At 43.0% G+C, this 21,520-nt stretch overlaps 1 protein-coding gene across 2 annotated transcripts; it reads right to left on the minus strand.

The window, feature by feature from the left end:
* Positions 1-1,076: 1,076 nt before the first annotated feature.
* Positions 1,077-21,401, minus strand: slc30a6 (solute carrier family 30 member 6). Of its 2 annotated transcripts, XM_077495324.1 has the most exons (15): positions 21,133-21,401; positions 20,724-20,767; positions 19,875-19,961; positions 18,569-18,653; positions 12,772-12,814; positions 12,591-12,656; positions 12,042-12,122; positions 10,112-10,147; positions 8,162-8,256; positions 5,677-5,725; positions 4,861-4,980; positions 4,691-4,793; positions 4,488-4,535; positions 3,251-3,319; positions 1,077-1,734 (listed from the first exon to the last, which is right to left on the minus strand). In XM_077495324.1, the coding sequence occupies exons 1-15, from the start codon at positions 21,317-21,319 to the stop codon at positions 1,273-1,275; spliced, it is 1,575 nt and encodes a 524-aa protein (XP_077351450.1). In that variant the 5' UTR covers positions 21,320-21,401; the 3' UTR covers positions 1,077-1,272. The 2 variants fall into 2 exon arrangements, with proteins under 2 accessions (XP_077351450.1, XP_077351451.1); XM_077495325.1 differs by lacking the exons at positions 18,569-18,653; positions 19,875-19,961; positions 20,724-20,767; positions 21,133-21,401 and adding an exon at positions 13,580-13,888.
* Positions 21,402-21,520: the final 119 nt, after the last annotated feature.

A 21,520-nucleotide genomic window follows, 5' to 3' on the forward strand; every position in this document is an offset into this window, starting at 1 on the left:
CATCTACATATATCTATCATGGAAAGCTTAAAGTTACGAGATGAACAATTAGCCATCTAAACAAAACAAGCTCGCTAGCCACACAAGTAAGATTCGAATGGAAATATATATTTGTTGGACAAATTTATACGTTTTATTTGATTTTTTTTCAGGTCACCGTATTAGCCTATACCACATGACGTCCAAATATGATCGCTATAATTTTTTGACATACTTGCTGATAGCTGCTCTGCTTCCGTGCGTTCTTGACTGTCTTGTGGATGATTAAAAATCCGGTCTTGAAATGTATTTCAAAATAAACACCTCAAATTGATTTATTTATTTTTTTTGGTCGCACCACATGATACTTTATAAAATGGGCACCATTCGACAAACTTCTCTGTCAATGACCCGTATAATACACAAACTACAAAAGAAAATAATTACATGTAATAATTTTTTGTACTCTTCGCTTTTGCTTCTTCTGAACATTCGTTCCTGAAATGAACACAAGTTGTGTAAAAGTACACACACACGCACCCAATGAGACTGTCAATTGAAGAAAAGTGACTAAGTAAGTGAATTAAAAAGTACACGTCATTCAATGTTGGCGAACAGTTGTAGTGAATATAATATAAAACATAATATCAAAGGCTCAGTCAACCTTTTTTTTAAATTGATGAAGAGGATCCTGGCGCCCCCTCCTGGCAGGTTGACACATGCCGATATGGGGTTTTGATTTCGCTTTGATTTATTTTTATTTTTTTAATTTAGCTAGTTTTAATTAGTTTGTTCGATATTAGTTATTCAATAAATGCTGAGTTTTATTCCGTTTTTATTCCGGTTAATACCAAAATAAATGTACTTCAAATCACATCCCCAAAGGCTCATGCATTAAATTCACAAAAACTAAAACAAAGGACATTTTTGCTATAATTCTGTTTTAGAAAGTTTTGTAAACATAAAATGTAGTTTGTTTGTTTTTTAACTTATTTTCGTTTTTATTTTAATTTGTTCACTAAATTGTTTTTGGAATTTGATTTTTCTTGAATTAGAGTTAACTAAAATAACCTTGACGGACGCATCTTCTCATCAAATCAAGCGTTAAATATTGTTTATTAGCTCTTGCAGGGAATGTTTGGTGCTTACAAAAATCAATTGCACTTTATGACAACAATGACGTCTTCAAAATGAACATAAAAAAAGAAAAAAAACTTTACAACCAACTTCTGCTGTGGGACGTGAGAGTTCCTCAAGAGTTCTGATTGGCCCATCAGGACGTGTACTGTCCAATCATTTGGGGGTGTAATGTCGGTAGTGGTGGGCGGAGCTCGCCAAGCTTCTGTCGTCGCCCCCTCCGAGTCCGTACCTGCCGCCCGGTCCCGGCGCGTGGGGCCACAGGCCGTAGGCCAGCCCCCGGTAGGCCCCGTGGGCGTGCTGGTGCCCGTGAGCGGTCGCCGCCGCCAGCAGCACAGGCGGAACGTTGCGGCCCGGCGTGTCGAAGGCGAACTCGGGCGGCGGCGGGCTGCCGCCGGGCTTGGACGGCGTCGACGTCAGCGGGTCCGATTCCGCCGGCGGGTAGGGAAGGGCGCCGGCCGAGGGCGAGAGCGCCCCCGTGAGGAGGGGCCGCGTCCAATCGTCTTTGAAGATCTGCACCGTCAGCGTGGACACGAGAGGCAGCAGCCGATTGGTCACGTGCGCCAGCACCAGCTGCTCGTTGGCGTCCCGACGGATGCGCACGTGGGCGGAGCCTGCCTGCAAAGGCGGCGCCGTGTTAGCGACATCACGCTAAGCAAGCGACTCCGCCGGTGACCTGCTTAAATATGACTGGCGAGCCGCTCGCCCGTACGCGCCAGTGCAAACCGTTGACGTCGCGGGTCGGCCATCTTGCTCCTCCCATCTCGCCGGCAGGCGACCGTATCAACAGATGAGGCAGTTATCAGGATGCGCGGGTTTGTGCTGGGGTGCTTAATAATGATAATAATCATAATAAGAATAATAAATACAAATACAAAAAAAATTTACAAATTTTTTTTTCTTTTACGGCTCAGTTCCTTCGACCCCAATATTACATTTGGCAGTTCGGGATCTTTTGTTGAATTACACTTGGAATTCTTTCATAAATAATAAAGTTTCCTCCCATCATTAAGCATATTCATGTTTTTAAGGCAAGTTGTAAAATGTCTTTACTAGTCTTCTTATGTTTAACAAATTTCAAACGGCATAAATCATACGCTTTCTACTAAGTACTGTCTCAAATGTTCTCCAATTTCGATACTGTAAAATATTGTGATCGTATGATGAATTTTACATTTGAGTTTGTTTTGATTTTGTTTTTTTTAATTGAGTTGGTTTTAATTAGTTTTCATGCTGGTCTGTTTGTTTTTATTCGTTGTAGTTATTTAATAATTGTTTTGAGATAGTTACAATGGCTGCTGCTCGATGACGTCACTTCTGTGTGACACACTATTAAACATCCCTTTTCTGGCTAATATCAAAATAAATCGACTTAAAAATCACATTTAAAATATTCCCTCATGTGTTAAATTAATTACCAAAGACTAAAATAAAGGACTTTTTTGCTATAATTATACTTCATTTTGTAAACAAAGAATGTAGTTTCAGTTTTTTTAAAAAGTATTTGTTTTTATTTTATTTTGTAAATGAAATGATTGAAATTTTAGTTTGAGTTTATTCATTAGTTTTAGTTAACTCAAATAACTTTGATGCTGAGAAACGATTCTTGGGAGGAGCAAGACTCGTCGACTCCTTTCCAGCTTGAAATTAGGATTCCACTCTCAATATTTGTTTGCCTTGTTTGGGCTTTCAAATTCACTCACCGAAAAGCATCCAGACTTCGCTCGCGCGCGCGTGTACGCGTACGTATGTAGCGATGCGCACACGCGCGCGGCCCCCCGTGGGACTGGCGTGAGGCGAGCGAGCGAGCGAGCAGTCAGGGGTCAAACCAGTTTGGACAGATGCGCTGTTAGCAGTCGGACAACAAGCAACAGTTTGCGGACACACGTCCACGTCGCACACGCGCACGCACAGGAAAGTGCGCCACCTGCAGGCCGCTGGCGAAGCAGCTGGCGGAATGTTTGCTCGTTAAACGTACACAAAATGTTTTCACCGACAGATGTTGTTGTGCGACATCCCGTAAGCGGCACAGCTGGATTCCTCTGCTGTCGCCGTGACAACGAGCAAACGTTTTCTTGAAAATAAAAATCACTGGAGAAGAAAAAAAAAAAAAAAAGTAAAAAAGCGAACATACCAGCGATCCAAATCCGAGCGTCCAGAAATGCTCGTTGCGAACTTCCAGCACGCCGTCAAGCGTCGACACCTGATTGGGCGCAAGAGACAAGCAGTCGGCCAATCGAATCTCTTCAGGTGGACTTCCTGTATCTGACTGGACTGTCAACAGGAGTCTCACAGCTGATGGCAGCCATCTTGCGTTGCCATTTTCTTTTGGTTGACGCCACAGTTTGTCGAGATGAGACCGATACGGTTGCCGATTATTTACTTTTGGAATGGATAAGGACTTATAACTTATACTAATATATCTGTGCACTTAAGATAAACATGTTTTATTTTCTATTGTTTAACTTTTATGTTAGTAAGAACAAGTTTAGTATATAATTATGATAGAAGTATTCGGGATACGTTTTTGTACTTTTCTACTGTCAATTCTGATACTATTGACGCTTTATTTTGATTTTCCTTTTCTCTTATTGTTTTTAACCACAACTTGTATTTGATATTTGTGATATGTTTATATGTTCAATAAAAATCAATCAATCAGATTATTTGCCACCAACCGATATTTGAAGCCGATATTCCGTTTCAGTCAAACAACATTGACATCAATTTTCTTTTGTCAAATACAAATGGCAATCTTTACTTTACTTTCAAGTAATGTCTTAAAGAATGTTAATTGAAAATGTTTTACTTTTTAAAATGTACTTCTTTTTTTTTTTATTTTAGACAATAGACTTCATTTTAAATTTCTAAAAAAAAATGCTCAGGGAGCTCCCAATGTTATCAGTATTGTACATCTTAGTTAACTTGAAGCTCAATTTAATACCACAGTGCTCGAAACTTTTATACAGTAAATATTTTTTTTCCCCCACAATTTAAAAATTCTTCAACTCTTAAACATTCACATTTTTTTCTTTGAATGGTTGTGAGGGTTAGCAGCATCTCTTATAAAGTCAACTGAAAATTGAAATCAATAATTCCCCAGATTAAAAAGGTTTTAGATGGACTTTTTTGTCAGTTATGAATGCGTGTTTTGAGTCAATAAATGTTCAAACCTTTATTACTTTATATGAAATAGGTATATTACGCTAAAAAAAAAAGAAAAAATTCGACAAAACGGCAAGAATGCAACAAGTGAAGCGCGTTATAACGACGGCCGACCGTATTCAAGTGAGGCGGCTTGCAGTGAGTGGTGGCAATGCAAGATGGCCGCCAGTCATGATGTATGCAATCTGTGTGTGTGCGTGACTGACCTCTCGGAGCAGCTTGTCTAACTGACCAATGACGTGAGAGGGCGTGGTCTGCAGGGAGCCAGTCACATGATCAACAGCAACAACAACAAAAGGATTACCAATAGGAATGAAGGCATGTTAGCAACATTAGCATCTTTTTTTTTTGGATTGACTTTTCCTATCCACTGGAAGTCAATCCAACAGGTAAGAAGCAAACGTGTCACCTGCAGCAGCACTTTGCCGCTGTAAACGCTCATGGGGTACATGGTGCCAAAGGTCATGAGGGCGATGGCCACCGCCGACGCCGTGTCCACGCTGTTGTAGTCGCTACGCACGCGCGCGCGCACAAAACGTGTCAGCGGCGTTCAAACTTGACACACAAACAAGATCTTACTTGATCTCGATGAGCATGTAGGTGACGCAGAGCGACAGCGCCCCCGCCAGGTTGATCAGCACAAAGGGGTTCATGCGAGGCAGCAACACGCCGCTCAGGCCGGGGATCACGCCGCACAGACTGCATAGAAAATAGAAAATACATATATGTATTATTAGAATAAAAACAATAAAACAAATCATTCATTTAAAAAAAGAAAAATAAATTAAGCTTTTCCCTGGTTGATTTTAATTGACTTTCCCGATCTGTAACCATCCTTCATGCCAAGACGGCTCATGAATGAAGTTGATTTTGAAATATGAATTGAATAGTTGAGCCATTTTGTAAACACACACACAAGCATTATGGAAGTCAGAAACCGGCGAGGAGGCGACTGAGACGCAGACAGTACGGCACGCAAAACGTAAACGTGATTGGACTAGTGACCTTCACCTCACAGCCGTGTTGCGCTTTAAACATCTGGCCAGACCTTCAGAAAGCCCGCGGCGCGTGACCCATATCACGCACACACACAACGTAGGCTGGCGCGTGGCGTTCGCTTGACCTCACTCAGCCAATCGCGGCCCACTTGCGCCGTAGCCACTGACGAGTGCTAATTCTGCGAGCGACGACGACGACAACGAGTTGAAGGAGCAGACGGACGATGACGACAACCAAATCAATGAAAACGGATGATTGATACGCAATCGAGGTGGAGACGCGAATAGTGAAAGTGAAGTGAGATCGACATCAGCCAATCAAGAGCGTCATTGATGATGGAGTGAACAGAAAAAGAGGAGGATGATGATGATGATGATGAAGAGGAGCGTCATTCACCTTCTGCTGAGATCGGCGACGTGCTCCTGAAGCCAACTGCTGCTGGCCGCTGCAAAATACACACACAAAAAAACTTTGTCAATCTTCATGTATTGTCGGCACGTAATGTACAAAAGCACAATATTGTTTTGTTTTGGTTTTTTCCCCCCACAATATGGTGATAATTATTGTATCGTGACCTTCATATTGTGATGTTTGGTTATTGTTACACCCCAAATCCTAACATGACGCCGAAGATATATTGTGGCAGTTTTAATATTGTGGTATCACGATATCGCTGGTATCGTTCCATCCCTGTTATTGCCGATTGTAGCTTGTTTATATGCACAAAAGCACAATAGTGTTTTTTTTTGTTTTTTTTAGTCTGAACTCATTCTTTACAACACTGTGACTTTTTTTTTTTTTTTTTTTGGCCAACCTCCCCATCGTGATGATTATCATATTGTGACGTCCCACAATTTGTCCTGTCCAAGAAAAAAACCATCTGCCTGTTTGACCTTGCGACCAGTCGCTTCACATCCCGTCTTGCCTGCTCACTCACTGTGTGCGGGTTGGGTAGAAATGATGGGGGGTGGATTTGTTGTTGTGTTTGTGTTTGATGCGTAAGTCCAAACAAACATTTGACTGGACCGACTTATTTATGATGTGTGTGAAGAAGGAGCGCGCCGGCCCAGTGTGTGTTGTGTTGGCACGTCCCTTCAGCTCGCTCGCCCCGTCTCGCCCTCACCCACTCAAAATACTACCGCAACCCCCCCGACGGCTGCCGCCGTCCCCCTCCCGGGCGCAAAACATCCCCACTGTCTGGAACATGGTTGCGTAACACACTTTTCGTCTCGTCCCATCTGCGAGCGCGGTTTCATCCCCCTCCCATCCCCAAAATGTCCGATGTTAAGCGATGTTAAGCGACTGCTCACAACGCAAGAGGAGACACACACGAGCGCGCGCGCGCACACACGCTGACCTCATTCACGAGGACATCGCGACTCCTCTCAGGTGAGCAAAGATCAGACGAGGAATCGGAACCTTGCTGGAAAGTCAACATCAAAAATGTCTCGCAAAAGACGGAGGGAAAAAAAAGAATGACAGATTTCAACGATTCCAAAAAAAAACAAAACGAGGCATCAAAGTCGTATTTGCTGAACGTGGCCACGCCTCCAACTGTCTGAAAAATGCTTTGCAACTGAAAATGCTTTTTTTTTTTTTTTAAAACAAACAAACTACATTTTATGTTTACAAAAACTAACTAAAACCAACCAGAATTATAGAAAAAAAATGTCCTTCATTTCAGTCTTTGGTAATTCATTTCGTGCATGAGCCTTTGGGGATGATTTGAAGTCAAATTATTTTGATATTAAGCCAAATACGGACGTTGAAAATGTGAAGTGACGTCATCGAGCAGCAGCCAATAGAAAAGCACCAAAAAATGACATCGCTCCCATGCTGTTTTTTTTGTTTTGTTTTTTAAATATTGCACACAAGTAATACATATTTTTTTTAAACAAACTAAAACTAATACTGAAACTAAACTAAAATGAAGCATTTATTAAATAAACTACTAAAAACTACCAAAACAACACTGAAAACTAATTAAAACTAACTAAATGTACAAAACAAGATAAAAATGAAGTCAAATGAAAAATTCCCAAACTATAATCGTCCCGCCGTCCGCACAAAAGTGTCAAACGCGGTCGAGCTGCCAAAAAGCATTTGAGCTTTAAGCCTGGAGTGGCTGGAATGTCTCCCACTGGGTCGTCTCGTCGCAGGGTTTTTCCCCGCTGCGACGACGGGGCGCTCGCGCTAATGCCGTCTTGTCACGCTGGCGACAAAAAGTGGACTTCATCAAAAATAAAAAATGGCCCCTTCCTTCCTTCCTTGCTTGCTCTTCCGCTTTTCTCCTGACGACATGTACATGCTCAGTGCTGAGCTGAAAACGAGCCACTCGAAAGCCGTCGCAGCCGACGATGCTTTTTTGCTGGTGTTGGCACAGCTAGCTCGTTAGCTAAATGCATGTTGCAGCTGCGCAAGCTAAGAAACTCAAAATTTAATCCAATTCAAATAAGTCACGAAAATGATTTATTACATGACTAAAAATTACATCAAATTAAAATAAGTAACAAAAATTGAACGATTACATTAAATGAATTAATCAAATTATTAGTAACTAAATTAAGTACCAAAAAATGCAATCAAAATTAGTAACCTCATGTTGCAGCTGCGCAAAATAAGTGATGATGCGAAATAAAAATGTCATCAAATTAAAATAAGTAACTAACTTAAATCAAAGTAAAATAACTCAAATGAAATGAATGAATGAATGAATGACATTATTAATAACTGAATTGGCAGCTCATGCCTGAATCAAACTGTGTCACATGACACCATTTTGGCTGCACGCAAAAATTCATTTGAAAAAAATCCAGAAAAGTGATGATGATGATGATGATGATGAAATATGCGCACGCACGCACGCAGAGTGTTGCCGTACCTTGCGACACGCAGGCGAAGGGTTTGTTGCGTACGGACATGAGAGTCAGCAGGTTGAAGAAGAGCGCCACCAACGTGCCCACCAGCAGACGGCCGCTACACGCACACACACAACAAACCACAACAAATGCGTTCAGTCGGATTGATCGCTTGTCCTTGTCCGGACGATTTGTTTTTCTTTCTTTTTTCTTTGGAGCGCTTCAATAGTTGCTGATTCCTGACAAGGCAGCAAACATGAGCGCAGTCTTGACAATTAGCAAGTTGGCTGATCCCTTTTCTTTCCTCTGTAGCGACAACAAGATGCAGTTTGAAGGCTCATTTCGTCATCTGAAACTGCTCAACATTTCAGCTTCTTGTATGGAAACACAAGGTGACTTTTTGAGGGGCGTGTGACGAGTGTGACGATATTTCGATATCGTGACACTTAGTCTGCCGATAGATTAGCGACACGCAAGTATCGCAATGTTTGTAGTTAATATACAGCCACGAGAACAGCTCCGTTGTTTAGGACTTATTGAGCAATGACTTGGGGAGCGCCTCATAAGAGTGGTGGTGAAATGGACGCAAGACTCATCATGAGCTTACTTTTACTGGTGTATCTGTAACTGACTCACTTTGGCATACGTTTCGAGGAAAAATGTGGATTATATCCATCTTCATTTTTGTTTAGACTTGTTGAAGCACACACGTTCTGAGGAATATTAATTTTATTTATTTACTTTTGCAATGTTACACACAAAAATGGTGTCACAGTTTATAAAATGAAATAATTGACTATGCAACCGACTGACATGTTGCATGAAAATAGTGTTTAAGAAACAAACAAATGTGTTCACAGAAGACATTTGAATTTGTTTTGAAAAAAAAATACACTAAAGGACTCGGTGTGAAGAAGACACCAGTTTGAACTCATTTGCTCCCAAAAACATAATTTGTTTGTTTGTTTTTTATGCTAGAGCAGACAGAAGGCTTTGATGCAGCCTCTCAACTGCAAAGAACGGTTGCAGAACTGCTCAATTCCTCACAATTCGAAATAGATTTGTGAAAATGGATGAAACAGAAACTTACCTATATTCTAATGCTAATTGCTGCAAAATGGAAACGGATACAAATATACTTTTTCTTTTTTTCCCTAATCTTTCTTTTGGTAGGTTTCAATGTCTTTATAGCAATAGAACAATATTTTGTGGGCCTTGCAAAATCCGTCCAAATGCAGTCAAACAGCGAACGGGATTGCGAAAATGTCTGACAGCGAATGAGTTCATATTGTGTTTCAACGACGGTACAAAAAGAAACGATTTTCTCTTTGAAAAAACATCAGTTCATGTCTTGAGTAGTTTAACGGGAGATGATTGTGGATTTCTTACCTAACCAATATATTGATCATTGATGGCTCGCCTTGTATGGTGGCATGTGGTACGTTGAGATCGCCGCCCTTAATCATGCGCTGCAACCTTGACGAAAGGCAAAAGTCGCCGTGGACTCGCTCGCCCGTCCATCGCAAGTGTTGCGGTTGCGCTCGGAAAGATTAGCGACGGCTTTTGAGACGCTAAAACTCGGCGGGCCTGAAAGCCGTCTCCTGTGACCAGATTACAGCCCCACCCCCCAAAGCCGACGTGATTGGACGTTGTGAGAGACGGACAGGTGTCAGAGTGGGGTGGGGGACGCAAAACGTTTCTCTCTCTCTCTTTCTGCCCTCTAATCTCTTACGACTGCGTGCGCGCACGCGCGCGAGATTGTTTGGAGCTCAACTTTTAGCCTCCTAACTGGATTGTCCCCGCGTGATTAGTGGAACCAAGTGGGCACTTTTTTTTTTTGTATTATCAGCGCGCGCACAACCGTCAGAGCACGCTAATCCCAACATAAATAACGCTTCAACTCACTTTGACGACACAATCTGTCAATTGAGAGGCGCAAGTGTGCGAGACGTGAATGCAAGCGAACAACTCACGTGTGGACTTCCGGCTGCTCCACCAAGCGCTCCACGCTGGAAGAGAGAAAAAACAAAAACAAACAAAAAAGTGGCATCAATTACAGCACCCAGTGACCGACTCGGGGGTCCGCCATTGCTCAAACCACCTCCACAAAATGAACGACTGAGCAACTCCGAAAATGCATTTTTCCCTTCACATTAGAGTGCCTCATTATACGATGCGAGTATGCATACATCATAGCGAAAAAGGGTCAAATAACCAACAAACAGATTTTTCCCCGCCCCCAACATCACCATGGCCTACTTGTAGCTTTGCGTGTGTGCGTGAGTGTGCGAGCGAGCGAATTGGGAGCAATTGAGCCGCGACGTAAACAAAAGCAGACAAGGTGCGAACAAACAGGAAGTACGTGAAGACAAATGCGCATCGACACCACAAAGACGTGCACGCGTCAATCTTACGGTTGCATGTTGCAAGTGGGAAAGTGTCGAGGTGTCAGGAAAAGTACATTCAAAGAATTCAAAGTGCTCGACATTTGTCTTCACTTCTTTGCAATATTATTCAAAATACTTTTTACCATCCGTGCTACTCAACTTATTTTACACTTGTAATACAATAATGAAACAAAAATGAGATTAATAAAACAAACTGCAATTTGTTGTGTCCGAAAGCGAGTGTTAAATATTTTTTGATCGGACCAATAACTATCGAAGCAATATTTGGTGGGAAAATTGTCACAATAATGCAATTTTCAACTACCAGATCCGGATGTGCATCTTCATTCAACACAAGGTCGCACGCATTATGACGTCACAAATACGCGAGCGGACCAACGTGGCATGTCCATTATTATGGGCAGATTTCTTTATGATCTTATCTTATTTGACGTCAAATTGGTAGATAATTGCCGATAATTAATCGGTCAGTGATATTATCGTGCATTGTTGGGCAAAGAAGATGAAGAAGCATCTGCTATGGCGTCACCTTCCAGACTCCGCACCAGCAGGGGGCAGTGTGTCACCAGGCGGACAAAACAAAGCGCTTGGATGTCTTGGGCGCCTGAGAGGGAGGGGCGGGCACACGCACGCACGCACGCACACACACATATTTCTCTTGTGTTTCTCCAGTCAGTTTAAGCAAACTTTCCGCTTTTTCATTTGACACCTATCGAGGCCCCGCCTTCGCCGCCAGCCGGCCTATCCAGCCAGCTTGAAAGACGACAACTTTAAAGAGACGCAGTGGGGAAGAGTACACCGTGTCTGCAGTTATGAATGAAGGGAGCAGCGGAGGTCGTTTTTTTTTTGGGGGGGGGGGGTCACGCGGAGGTCAGGTTATTAACGTCGGGGCTGTTGCTATGCGACAACGGCCACTCAACTTCAACTTGACGTGTTACAAAGTAGCAAATTCTCGCGTTTGTTCCCAAACAGCAACCAGCTAGTTTTGCAATTTTTCATTTTAGTTAGTTTTATGTATTTATTTTTTTTACTTGTATTGCCAAAACAACCTAACAATAATTGTCCTGAGATAGGGCCTTCACATACAATTGGCATCATACAAATACAAATAATAAGAAAAACAAGAAAAATGATCTCCATATAGCCGATCGAACAAGGTCCAAGATTGGTCCCCATCTTCTTTCAAAAACAGCGCAGCTCAACTGTGTCAATCAAGTATGCCGACTGTAGTAAACAGCAGTTGAGGATGGGGTCCAATTGTTCTGTTTGGGTTCCAAAGTGGCGAGGGGGGGGCATGGGGGGGGACCCCACGTGAGGGCAATAATGGAAGAAGACAGTTGGACAAATGTTTGGTGTTGTTGTGGAAATAGCAAATAATTGAAATTTTAATCAAGGAAGACATGCGAGCCACTTCAAACCGTGGCCAGCGACGCCTCGTCATACTTGCGCCGTGCGTGCGTGCGTGCGTGCGTGCGTGCGTGCGTTGCATACACACCTCTCCTTAAGGATGAACAAGGCTCCCAGCTGGACCAGCACAGTGGAGGCAAAAACGGCCAAAACCTCCAGACGGTCAAACCTTCAACACAAGCGGGGTCACATGGTCAACAGCAGTGACCAGACAAGCCCCGCCCACTCACTTGTGGCAAACATTGGACATAGGAGGAACGACAACGTTTGCTGACGTCCGCGGCTTTCCAGGCAAGTTAGCGCCTGCAAAGCATTCTCAACAAAATACTGAAAAGGAACATTTGACCTCACGTTGGCTTTACGGGTCCAATTAATAAGGAGCATTTACATCAGAATAGCTCCAATTCCGACATGCTTCATCACATATTCGTGTTCAACCTCTTGAAAGTTGGTCGCAGAGACCAAATCATGAAAATGATGTCACTGTCCAAATACTTTGGACCAAAGTGTACACGTATGCGTGTGCGTGTGCAGATTTCTACTTGATGGAACCCCTCCCCCGTTCCACAGCTCAAGTTCAGAGGTCACCTGTCATCTGCACACGCGCGCGCACCTCCACTCGACGATTGCGACTCACCCGAAGGAGAAGACCTGGCTGGGCTTCTTCATGCTCACCCACGAGCTGATCAGACACGTCACCAAACTGAAACGCACGACGACCACAAGGTCATGTGAAGGTCACGCCTCTTCGCCGCCATTTTTGGTGAGTCAAAGAGCAGTGATGATGACGATGATGATGATGTTACGGTCAGGCTCACCTGAAGAGGTCAAAGATGGTCAGGTAGGTGTAGGCCGTCAGAGCTGAAACACAAAACAGGTTTCATATTTGACTCAACATCTTCAAATACTTAAAAAACGCGGCTCGAGATACAAGTGACTCGACTTACAAGTTTAGCTAGATACAAGTTGTCGTTCTACTGACTTGTTGTTTGTTTTGACTTGTGAGCAGCCGTGTTATTATAATTTTCGAATTGTCATTTCATTTTTAGTTTTGTTTTTAAAATGTAGTTCGTTTTCAGGGTGGTTCTGTTAGTTTTGATTCGTTTTATTTACTTAACAAATGTTTGGTTTTAGTTTAGTTAGTTTCAGTATTAGTTTGAGTTTTTTGTAGAAAAACAGCATGGGAGTGATGTCATGTGAAGGTGCTTTTCGATTGGCTGCTGCTCAATGACATCGCTTGTGTGTGACACACTTTCAAACGTCCTCATCTGGTACATATCAAAATAAATCGACTTCCCAAAAAGGCTCATGCAATCAATGAATTAGCAAAGATGAAAACAAAGGACATTTTTTCTAGAATTATAGTTACTTTTGTAAACATAACATGTAGTTTCAGTTTTCATTTCTTAAAAAGCATTTTCATTTCATTTTGTTCACAAAATGTTTTTTTGAATTTGAGATGTATTTTTTTCATTAGTTTTAGTGAACGCCGACTTGAGATACGAGCACAGCTCAACTTACGTGACAAGAAATGATTGACATTCATTTCCAATAGAAAAAATAGGATTGGAATGTTTTGACTTATAGTGCCTGTCTGTCCTTCCACTCGTCTTTCTGTCTACTTACCTGTCTGCTTGTCTGTCTTTCCAATGAGTCTGTCTACCGGTCTATTTTGCCGTCTGTCTGTCTGCCTGCCCATCCTCCTACTTGTCTGTCTGTCTGTCCGTCCTGTCGGCTTGCTTGCGGTAATCGGACGCGTGGCGTTGGGACGAGGCGGGCAGATTAGAGCGGCTTTTGTGCCGAGAGGAACATTTTGTTTCCCCAGCGCCGGCGTCCGTGTTGGCCAACCTGACGGCGCGTAATCCTGACAAGGGACCCGCTCAATCAGCAGACGGACGCACGGACGCACGCACGAATGAGACGCGGCGACAGAGCGACGACGCCAGCTTAAGAGCCAGACAGATGGAGGCAGACGCCACTGTGACGGGGGCCACAGACAGGCGGACGGACGGACGGACAGACAGACAGTTAGCTCGACCTGCAGTGACACCCAGAGGACACGCGCGCACACGCACACACGCTACATAGTTGATAAGCAAACAAAACAAGTCCAAATGCAAGTCAAAAAAAGAAAGACCACTGATCTCTATATATGACTGGATAGCCAACAGGCTGCCATGTTGCTCCTCCCAAGAAACGTTTCATACCATCCTTGACATTTGCACGATCCAAACTGGACCCAAAACATTTCAGATTGTACTTAGTAGAAACGTGACATCATCATCATCGTTTCAAAGTTATTCAACATAAACAAAAGGACTTCAGACATTTTACAACTTGCCTTAAATACTCGGATAAATTATATGCGTAATGACGTTTAGTTCAGGAGGAGTGGTTGGATTTTTTGTCTTTTTTATGAAAGAATTATGAGTGTAATTCAAGAAAAGATTTCTCTGGCAAATCTAATATTTGGGGTCTAAGGAACTGAGCAATAAAAGAAAAAGCAACACATTTATTTATTTATTTGTTTGTTTATTGTTAAAAAATAGTGACCACCACAAACCCCACCCAAACTACGGATTAATGCAAATATGGATGGAAATTAAGGACAAAAGTTTGTATTTTTTGTTATTAATTATTTTTTTTTTTGGTCTAAGCTGCAACCTGTGATCTTAAGTTCCTAAAATGGAGCCAATTGTTGTTTGAAGTGGAGGGTTCGTTTCCCTGCGAGAATTGTTTTGTATGTTTTGAAAACGTTTGGAATAAAAACACTGATGAGGGAAAAAAAAAAAAAGAAGAGCGAACGAGTGATGGATGGAGAACAATCCGGACGACAGGGAAGAAAGGAGGAAGGATGGATGGAGGGATGCATGATGTGGAGAAATATGAGTGGCGGGATGAATATTTAATGATGCGTGCACACCGAGCCGCCATCTCACACACACACGCAAAAACGTGCGGCGTGTGTGCTAAACTTTTTGGCATTGCTAACCAGGAGTGCAACAAAGTCAAACAAAAGATGAATGATAACAAAATGTCTATCGAAATATATATATATATATATCTCATTGCACAAGCATATAATGTTCCCCTTCATCTGACCATTCGCATGTATTACATAAAAGGGCCAAAACATGCCGTATGAAAGTTAAACTGCACTAAAAAAAAAAAAAAAAAAAGCCACCAGAGGGTGCTAGAACCACATAAATGGAAATCAACCTGACTTTTTTTTTTTTTTTTTAACAGATGTGCTGCTTTTTAACATTGTGACAGTTTTTTGCTGTTATCGTGACATCCCTACTCAGAAATGAAAAGCTCAACCACGTCTTTTAATTGCAGCCAGTTCAGTCACACACGTTATTGAAAACCTTGACACACACACACAGACGGACGGATGAGCAGACGGATGCGCTAACCACAAGCCGCTAAGTGCTTCGTGTCACCGGTTCCGGTAAACAGAAACTGAGAAGACGCACACACAAACTTTGCAGACGTCAAGTAAAAACTTCAATCGAACACTTGATGAAGCGCACACGCCCGCCGGGACGGACGAGCGCGTTCGTTTCGTTTGATATCAGGTGACGCATTCAAGAAACATTGATTGGCACACGCCGGGACGACGGTGAGGTCGGATGGCGAGTATGGTTCCCATCACAAGAGGATTTCATCGGTGGCGAGCGCGGCGTCCATAAGCGCGGCGTCCATTTCGCGTGTGGATTTGGAGCGGCAGCTGGCGGAGGCTCGTAAAACCGCCGATAGCAAATCAATGAAACGCGATCGCACACGCCAAAACGTGCGGGTGGGGGAGGAGCCTGTTCAACAAACGCACATTTCATTGTCATGGCAAGTCACAAGCGCAAAAGGATTTCTTATGAGAACGATTTTTGGAGTCATCCGATAAAAAAATGTTTTTTTCCCCAATACTCTTTATAAGAAATTCGATTTTTCAGATCTGAAGGAATATGTTGTCGTTTTTTTTCATGTAGAAAAAGAAGCAAATGGTCAGGTCATAAATCCACAACAATCTATGATCAAACTATCCATCCAGCCATCCATTTTCTTAACCGCTTAATCCTCACAAGGGGGGTGCTGGAGCCTATCCCAGTTCGGGCAGGAGGCGGGGTACAACCTGAACTGGTTGCCAGCCAATTACTGGGCACACACTGAGAAAAAATACTCAAGACACAAAATGATGAAAATACTTTTTTTGTGCTTTAGTGTATTTTTTTTTTAAACAAGTACAAATTTTCTGTCAACAAATTTGTCTTTCTTAAACACTTTTGTCATGCAACGTTGTCAATTGTTTAATTTGATAAACTGTGATGCAATTTTTTGTGTCACACTGCAAAAGTAAATAAATGACTTAAACATTAAATCAATATGAATATTTCTCAGAAATTGTGTTTCGAAAGATAAAATATACTTTAAGATATTCAAATGGAAGACATATTCCACATTTTTCATAGAAACGTATGCAAAAGTGAGTGAGTGAGTGGTTGGAATGATAAACAAGTCAAAGAGTGCTGGTGAGTCTTCGTCGCCTGAAGACTTGCGTCCATTTCCACGCCACTCTTACGAGTAGCTCCCCCTAGTGGCCCGCCAAGTCATTGCGCAACAAGTCATGCACAACGGAGCCGTTATACTGGCTGCTGTTTTGTTTTTTTTAAACTACAAATATCGCGACACTTGCATTGGCGTATCGATAATCTATCGTGAGACAAAATATCCCGATTTATGGCGATATCAATATATCGGCACACTCCTAATTGGATGCGAATGCGCATTGACGATTGCATCTGATTGTTCAAAGTCAGATCAAAGCAAACAATTCCACGTGAATTGAGCGCACGACTTTATATGCACAGTTATCGTAATATGTTTTCCAGTGTGCAGCACGCTAAATTGTAAACAAGGTTATGAATTGGGATTCCCCTTCAAATTGACGCTAACGAGCGTGCGTGCGCGTGAAGGGCTGTCCCGCTAAAGTTTGGGGATGGCCCCCCCACGTGACGGCCGCGTGGAAGGCAACCCGAGCGCTAAACGGGGCTTCACCGCATCTCCACCTTCACGTCTCAACGAGGCTCCAGACAAACGAAAAGTGCGGCTGTCGCCCCACGGGAGGCTTCACCAGCTGCGTCCCCACACGAGGCCACGCACGCACGCACGCACGCACGAGATGAGAATGAACAAACGCTAATGGATGCACGAGGACAAACAAACACAAACATTGCGGCGCTCTTGCAACATGGACCACCTTGTTGACTTCCATTAAGGGAAACGGAACACGCGGGACCTTCCAACGTTTCCGAAAACAAATTCACACGTCTTGAAAACAATTCAGTGTGAACATGATGAAGAAATGGAAGCAAGAAAACAAAACAAAACAAAAACTATGACAGCAAGTGACGACAAAACAGTAGTCAGCCAACCACCAGGGGGCGCATGCATGCTGAAGAAGATGGATGGATGGATGGAAGATTGAAAGAGATGTTTTTTTGTCCAAAAATGGCCGACCCTGCCAGGGCCATCAAACCGCAGAATGCAATTTGTGGAGAAATTGTGTGGGAATGCTGAAAGTTAAGATTTGAACGCATGTGGAATGTTTATGGAGTCAATTGAGTGATAAATGATGAAATGATGACCTCCTGCTTACTGGACAATTCACTTGACTAAAGATGCCACCGAGCAGCATCATACACCTGCTAATGATGAAATGTTATACGTACGGAACTGGGCGTGGCAAGTGGGACTTGGAAAAAGTTCAATGTCCGTCCCATTGAAAATGAATGGGGAAAGGTTGCTATTTACCGTTACATTTTGGAAATATTGTAAGTCATGTGGAATCAGACGATATATACCCCGACAGGCGAACATTTTTGAAGCTTGTTGAAATTTGAAGCGTGTAAATCCAAGTATTGTGTGGGAGTTGTTACGCGGCAAAAAAGTGTGGAGAATAAAACAAATCCCAATCACATATGTGGGAATGTTTCAATTCACGCGGATGTCCACGAACGCTGGTAGTTTTCCGATGGTCACGCCGGCGCTAATGGAGGCAAGAACGTACAGCGACGGCGCGGAACAAAGCGGACGTACGTGCAAACGTGCGTCTCGTATGTTTTGCCGTTGTTGTTGAGCGAGACGTCCGTCCGTGTCAGGGAATGCTTGGAGGACGGACAGAGGTGACAGACAGCACACGCACACACGCAACTCATGTGCGTGTGTGTCACTGCACCAACACGCACACACACAGAAGGTGTAAGTGAAGCAAAGAGGCGACTGTCGCTGTTTGTTAGTGCGGACGAGACGGACGCAAAAGTGCCTCAACTGCTTACTTGCTCGCGTGTGCGCAGACCAAAAAAAAAAAAAAAATCTGCAGTCTTGTAAAAGAGTGAAAGATGATATTTGGATGGTGAGTGCACAATTTGATACGGGATCGCTCGCACACACACGATTTTGTAGGATCATCATCAGCTTGAGTTTCAGCAACACAACAACGACTCTGCTTCAGCAGCACTTTGACAAACGCGCACAGGAAATGAGCTCACAGGTTGCGAGTCTGCATGTCAATCGATAATTAACCCCGCGTGGGGCTTTCGAGCGTGTGCGTGCGCGTACCCATGCTGTTGGTGGAGCTGCACCAGACGAGCAGAGAGGCGGTGCACAGCAGGTTGAGAAAACCAAACAGGACGATCCTCCACGACTGCAACACACACAAAAGTGGCATTGACATTCCAACACTTCAGAAAACAACACACACGCACTAATTAGGGCCAGACCGATTCATCCATTTCATCAGCCAATGTGAGCCCGTTCCAAAATAACCACAAATTTTTGGCCAATGAAACGCCGTCATCATTTCGAATGGAACAGTCAAATATTTAAAAAAAAAAAAGCCAATCGAAAAGCACCAAAAGATGACGTCGCTCCCATATATATATATATATATATTTTTTTAAATATTGCGCACAAGACTGAAACTAACTAAAACTAAACTAAAAGTGAGCATTTATGAAGTAACTAAAACTAACAAAACCCAACAAAGCACATTGAAAACTAATTCAAACTAATTCAACTTAAAAACAAAACAAAACAAAACTCAAAAGCAAATAAAATTCCAAAAGGTCAATAAATAAGTCTGCCTATTAGTTGGGCCCAACTTTCAATTCCGCTGCATCTCTTTTTTGCCCAATTCAGTGAACGGCGCCACGTGGTGGCAAAATATTGTACTACACTCAATGGTGTGCAAGGCCAAATTTCAACTATAAAAAAAATCCACGGAAAACAAAACTAAATGGCTTCAAAAAGCGCAACATCGTCAAGACAAGAAGATGCAGCACAAGCACTGAGTGCTTTTCTGTGTCCGACGGAACACAAACACGCCTGCGCGCGCGCGTGCGTGTGCGCTGCTGTCAGATGGAGTGCGCGTCATACGTTGTTGTGCTGTGAAATCCACAATTACGCCGTGCGCCGTGTTATGACAGCGCTGAGGCGTCCGCTGACAACAAAAAAAAAAATAGCTGGACATGCGCACACACGCGTGTGTATGCACGTTTGTGGGCAAACAGTGTGGCAAGCTGCCAGCAACACTTCTTCACAAACAGAAAAATAAATAAATAACAAAATCACAACGTGACATTGTGCCGCCACCTTCTGGTCTGGTGGATGTACTGCGCCGATGTGATTTCATTCAAAAACGACATTTCTTTGTACACAACATTGTGTGGGTCTGAATCTAAAAAATAACAAGGACATCAAGCGACAAAAAATGTCAAACATGCACAAGAGCGCATCTGAATGAGCTGTCAATCATACATGTCACATGACTCTGCTGCCAATGGGGATTAACGATTGACTGAATATGTTGGACCACATTCATCAGACAAAGACAACATGTGTCACGATTCATTATGATCATATTTACCCGTCTGTCAGACGTGACCAAGCGGAATTCTTGCAAGAGTTTCCCGGGGAAAGACCTGTGCGTCTTCCTGAAGGGATGAATCGTTCCCTGCAGGAGGTAAACGGGACATGACGACGACACGATCAATGTTGCATGCATACATTGGGATTGTGAGAGCTGGATTAAGCCCAGCAGGTGGCATGACTTTGGCCCACGTCGCCACCCACAGGCGTGTTTGGGAAGTGTGGCGTCCGTGGATGAGCAGTAACTCAAGTCATCAGACTCCAAAAGCAACATCATGACATCATCTGTATTCATGTGCTCGTTTGAAAGATGCCCAAAAAAAATAAAAAAAAATAAAAAAAATGAGAGAATGACATTTTTATTAAGAGCTCACCATAGAGGAGCTGACACCGAACACTACGATTGGAAGTTGCAATGGTTTAAATTGGTGCAAATAAATACATAAATAAATATATGGAAGGTGGTGCAAATGTAAACACTCTCCTAATCTGGGAATTTTATCGTAAAAACTGTTGAATTGCTGCAAGGGAGTAGAATGAAAACATTTTGGTATGGGATACGTTAAGCGCACATAACTTTATTATTAGGGAAGGATCAGAATCGCTGGCATCTTCCTATGTCAAACTTGGTCCATTTCAATTTTTTATATTTTTTCCCCCCCACATGGGTCTGTTATTTGGACACATGATTGCGCAATGTCATGTGAAGTGTTGAAAATGCCTTCCTCCTTTTTGACAATGACGTGTTTGTGTGCCTTTTTATTTTTGGTCCTGAAAAGTCATGCTCTTGAAGAGGCCAGCGAAATGTGACAAATAGAACAAAAAAAACACACAAAAACACACTCACCAGGACGTACGTGTCGTGCTTCTTCTTGTGCATCGGGGGCATCTCTTGAGGACAAACAGACACACTCAACTTGAATAACATTATTAGGATTCAGGAACGGGCTCAACCAATTCAGCCTTAACAAGGACAGCAATGCACGTTTGAATAAAAAATAGACTCATTTGATTAGCTTGTGTACTAATGAAGCGACGAGACAGCGTTGGCCGTCACTTCATTTGAGGAGGAGAATAACTTTCATTAAAAAAAAAATAATAATAAAGTCCTAAATTGAAGAGAGACGCGCCGCATAATCCAGTTTTCAACGTTATAAGCAAGCGTAAAAACAAACAAACAAACAAAACATTCAAAATAAAATAGCAGCCAGCTGGACTCAGCGCAGTTAGCATGTTAGCCTGTTAGCATAACAAACCGTGTTCGCCGACGTTGACGACGTGCACCGCCACCATGTCCGGTTTGTCCAGCGGGCCCACCTTCCGCTCGGTCACGCCGGACGGAACCACGTCGGGCTTGGGCCCCAACTTTCTGGGGTAAAAGTCGGCCACATTGTGGTAGGACGACACCGCCGCGGCGGACGTGGACATCAGCGTCGGATCCATCGAGGCCGTTTGCTGAGCAGCGCTTCCGCTTCCGCTTCCGCTTCTTCTTCTTCGTCGTCTGTCATTGAACGCGAGGCAGACCTGAGCGCCGGATTGTTATGCTGCCCCCTGCAGGTCTTGGGCGTAAGAACGCTCGCCTGTTACTATTTTCAACAAACTGAAATGATGAACACACATTTATGCAACTCGAAAATGTATTTT

The sequence above is a fragment of the Festucalex cinctus genome, chromosome 14 (assembly GCF_051991245.1).
Source record: "Festucalex cinctus isolate MCC-2025b chromosome 14, RoL_Fcin_1.0, whole genome shotgun sequence".
In the NCBI taxonomy this organism is placed as follows: Eukaryota; Metazoa; Chordata; class Actinopteri; order Syngnathiformes; family Syngnathidae; genus Festucalex; species Festucalex cinctus.

Coding starts and splice junctions, on each gene's coding strand:
- slc30a6 (XM_077495324.1), bottom strand. CDS start 21,319: ATGGATCCGACGCTGATGTCCACGTCCGCCGCGGCGGTGTCGTCCTAC. Junction 19,962..20,723: donor AGCACGACACGTACGTCCTG/GTGAGTGTGTTT, acceptor TACCTCCTGCAG/GGAACGATTCATCCCTTCAG. Junction 12,815..18,568: donor CAGCTCCACCAACAGCATGG/GTACGCGCACGC, acceptor TTTGTGTTTCAG/CTCTGACGGCCTACACCTAC.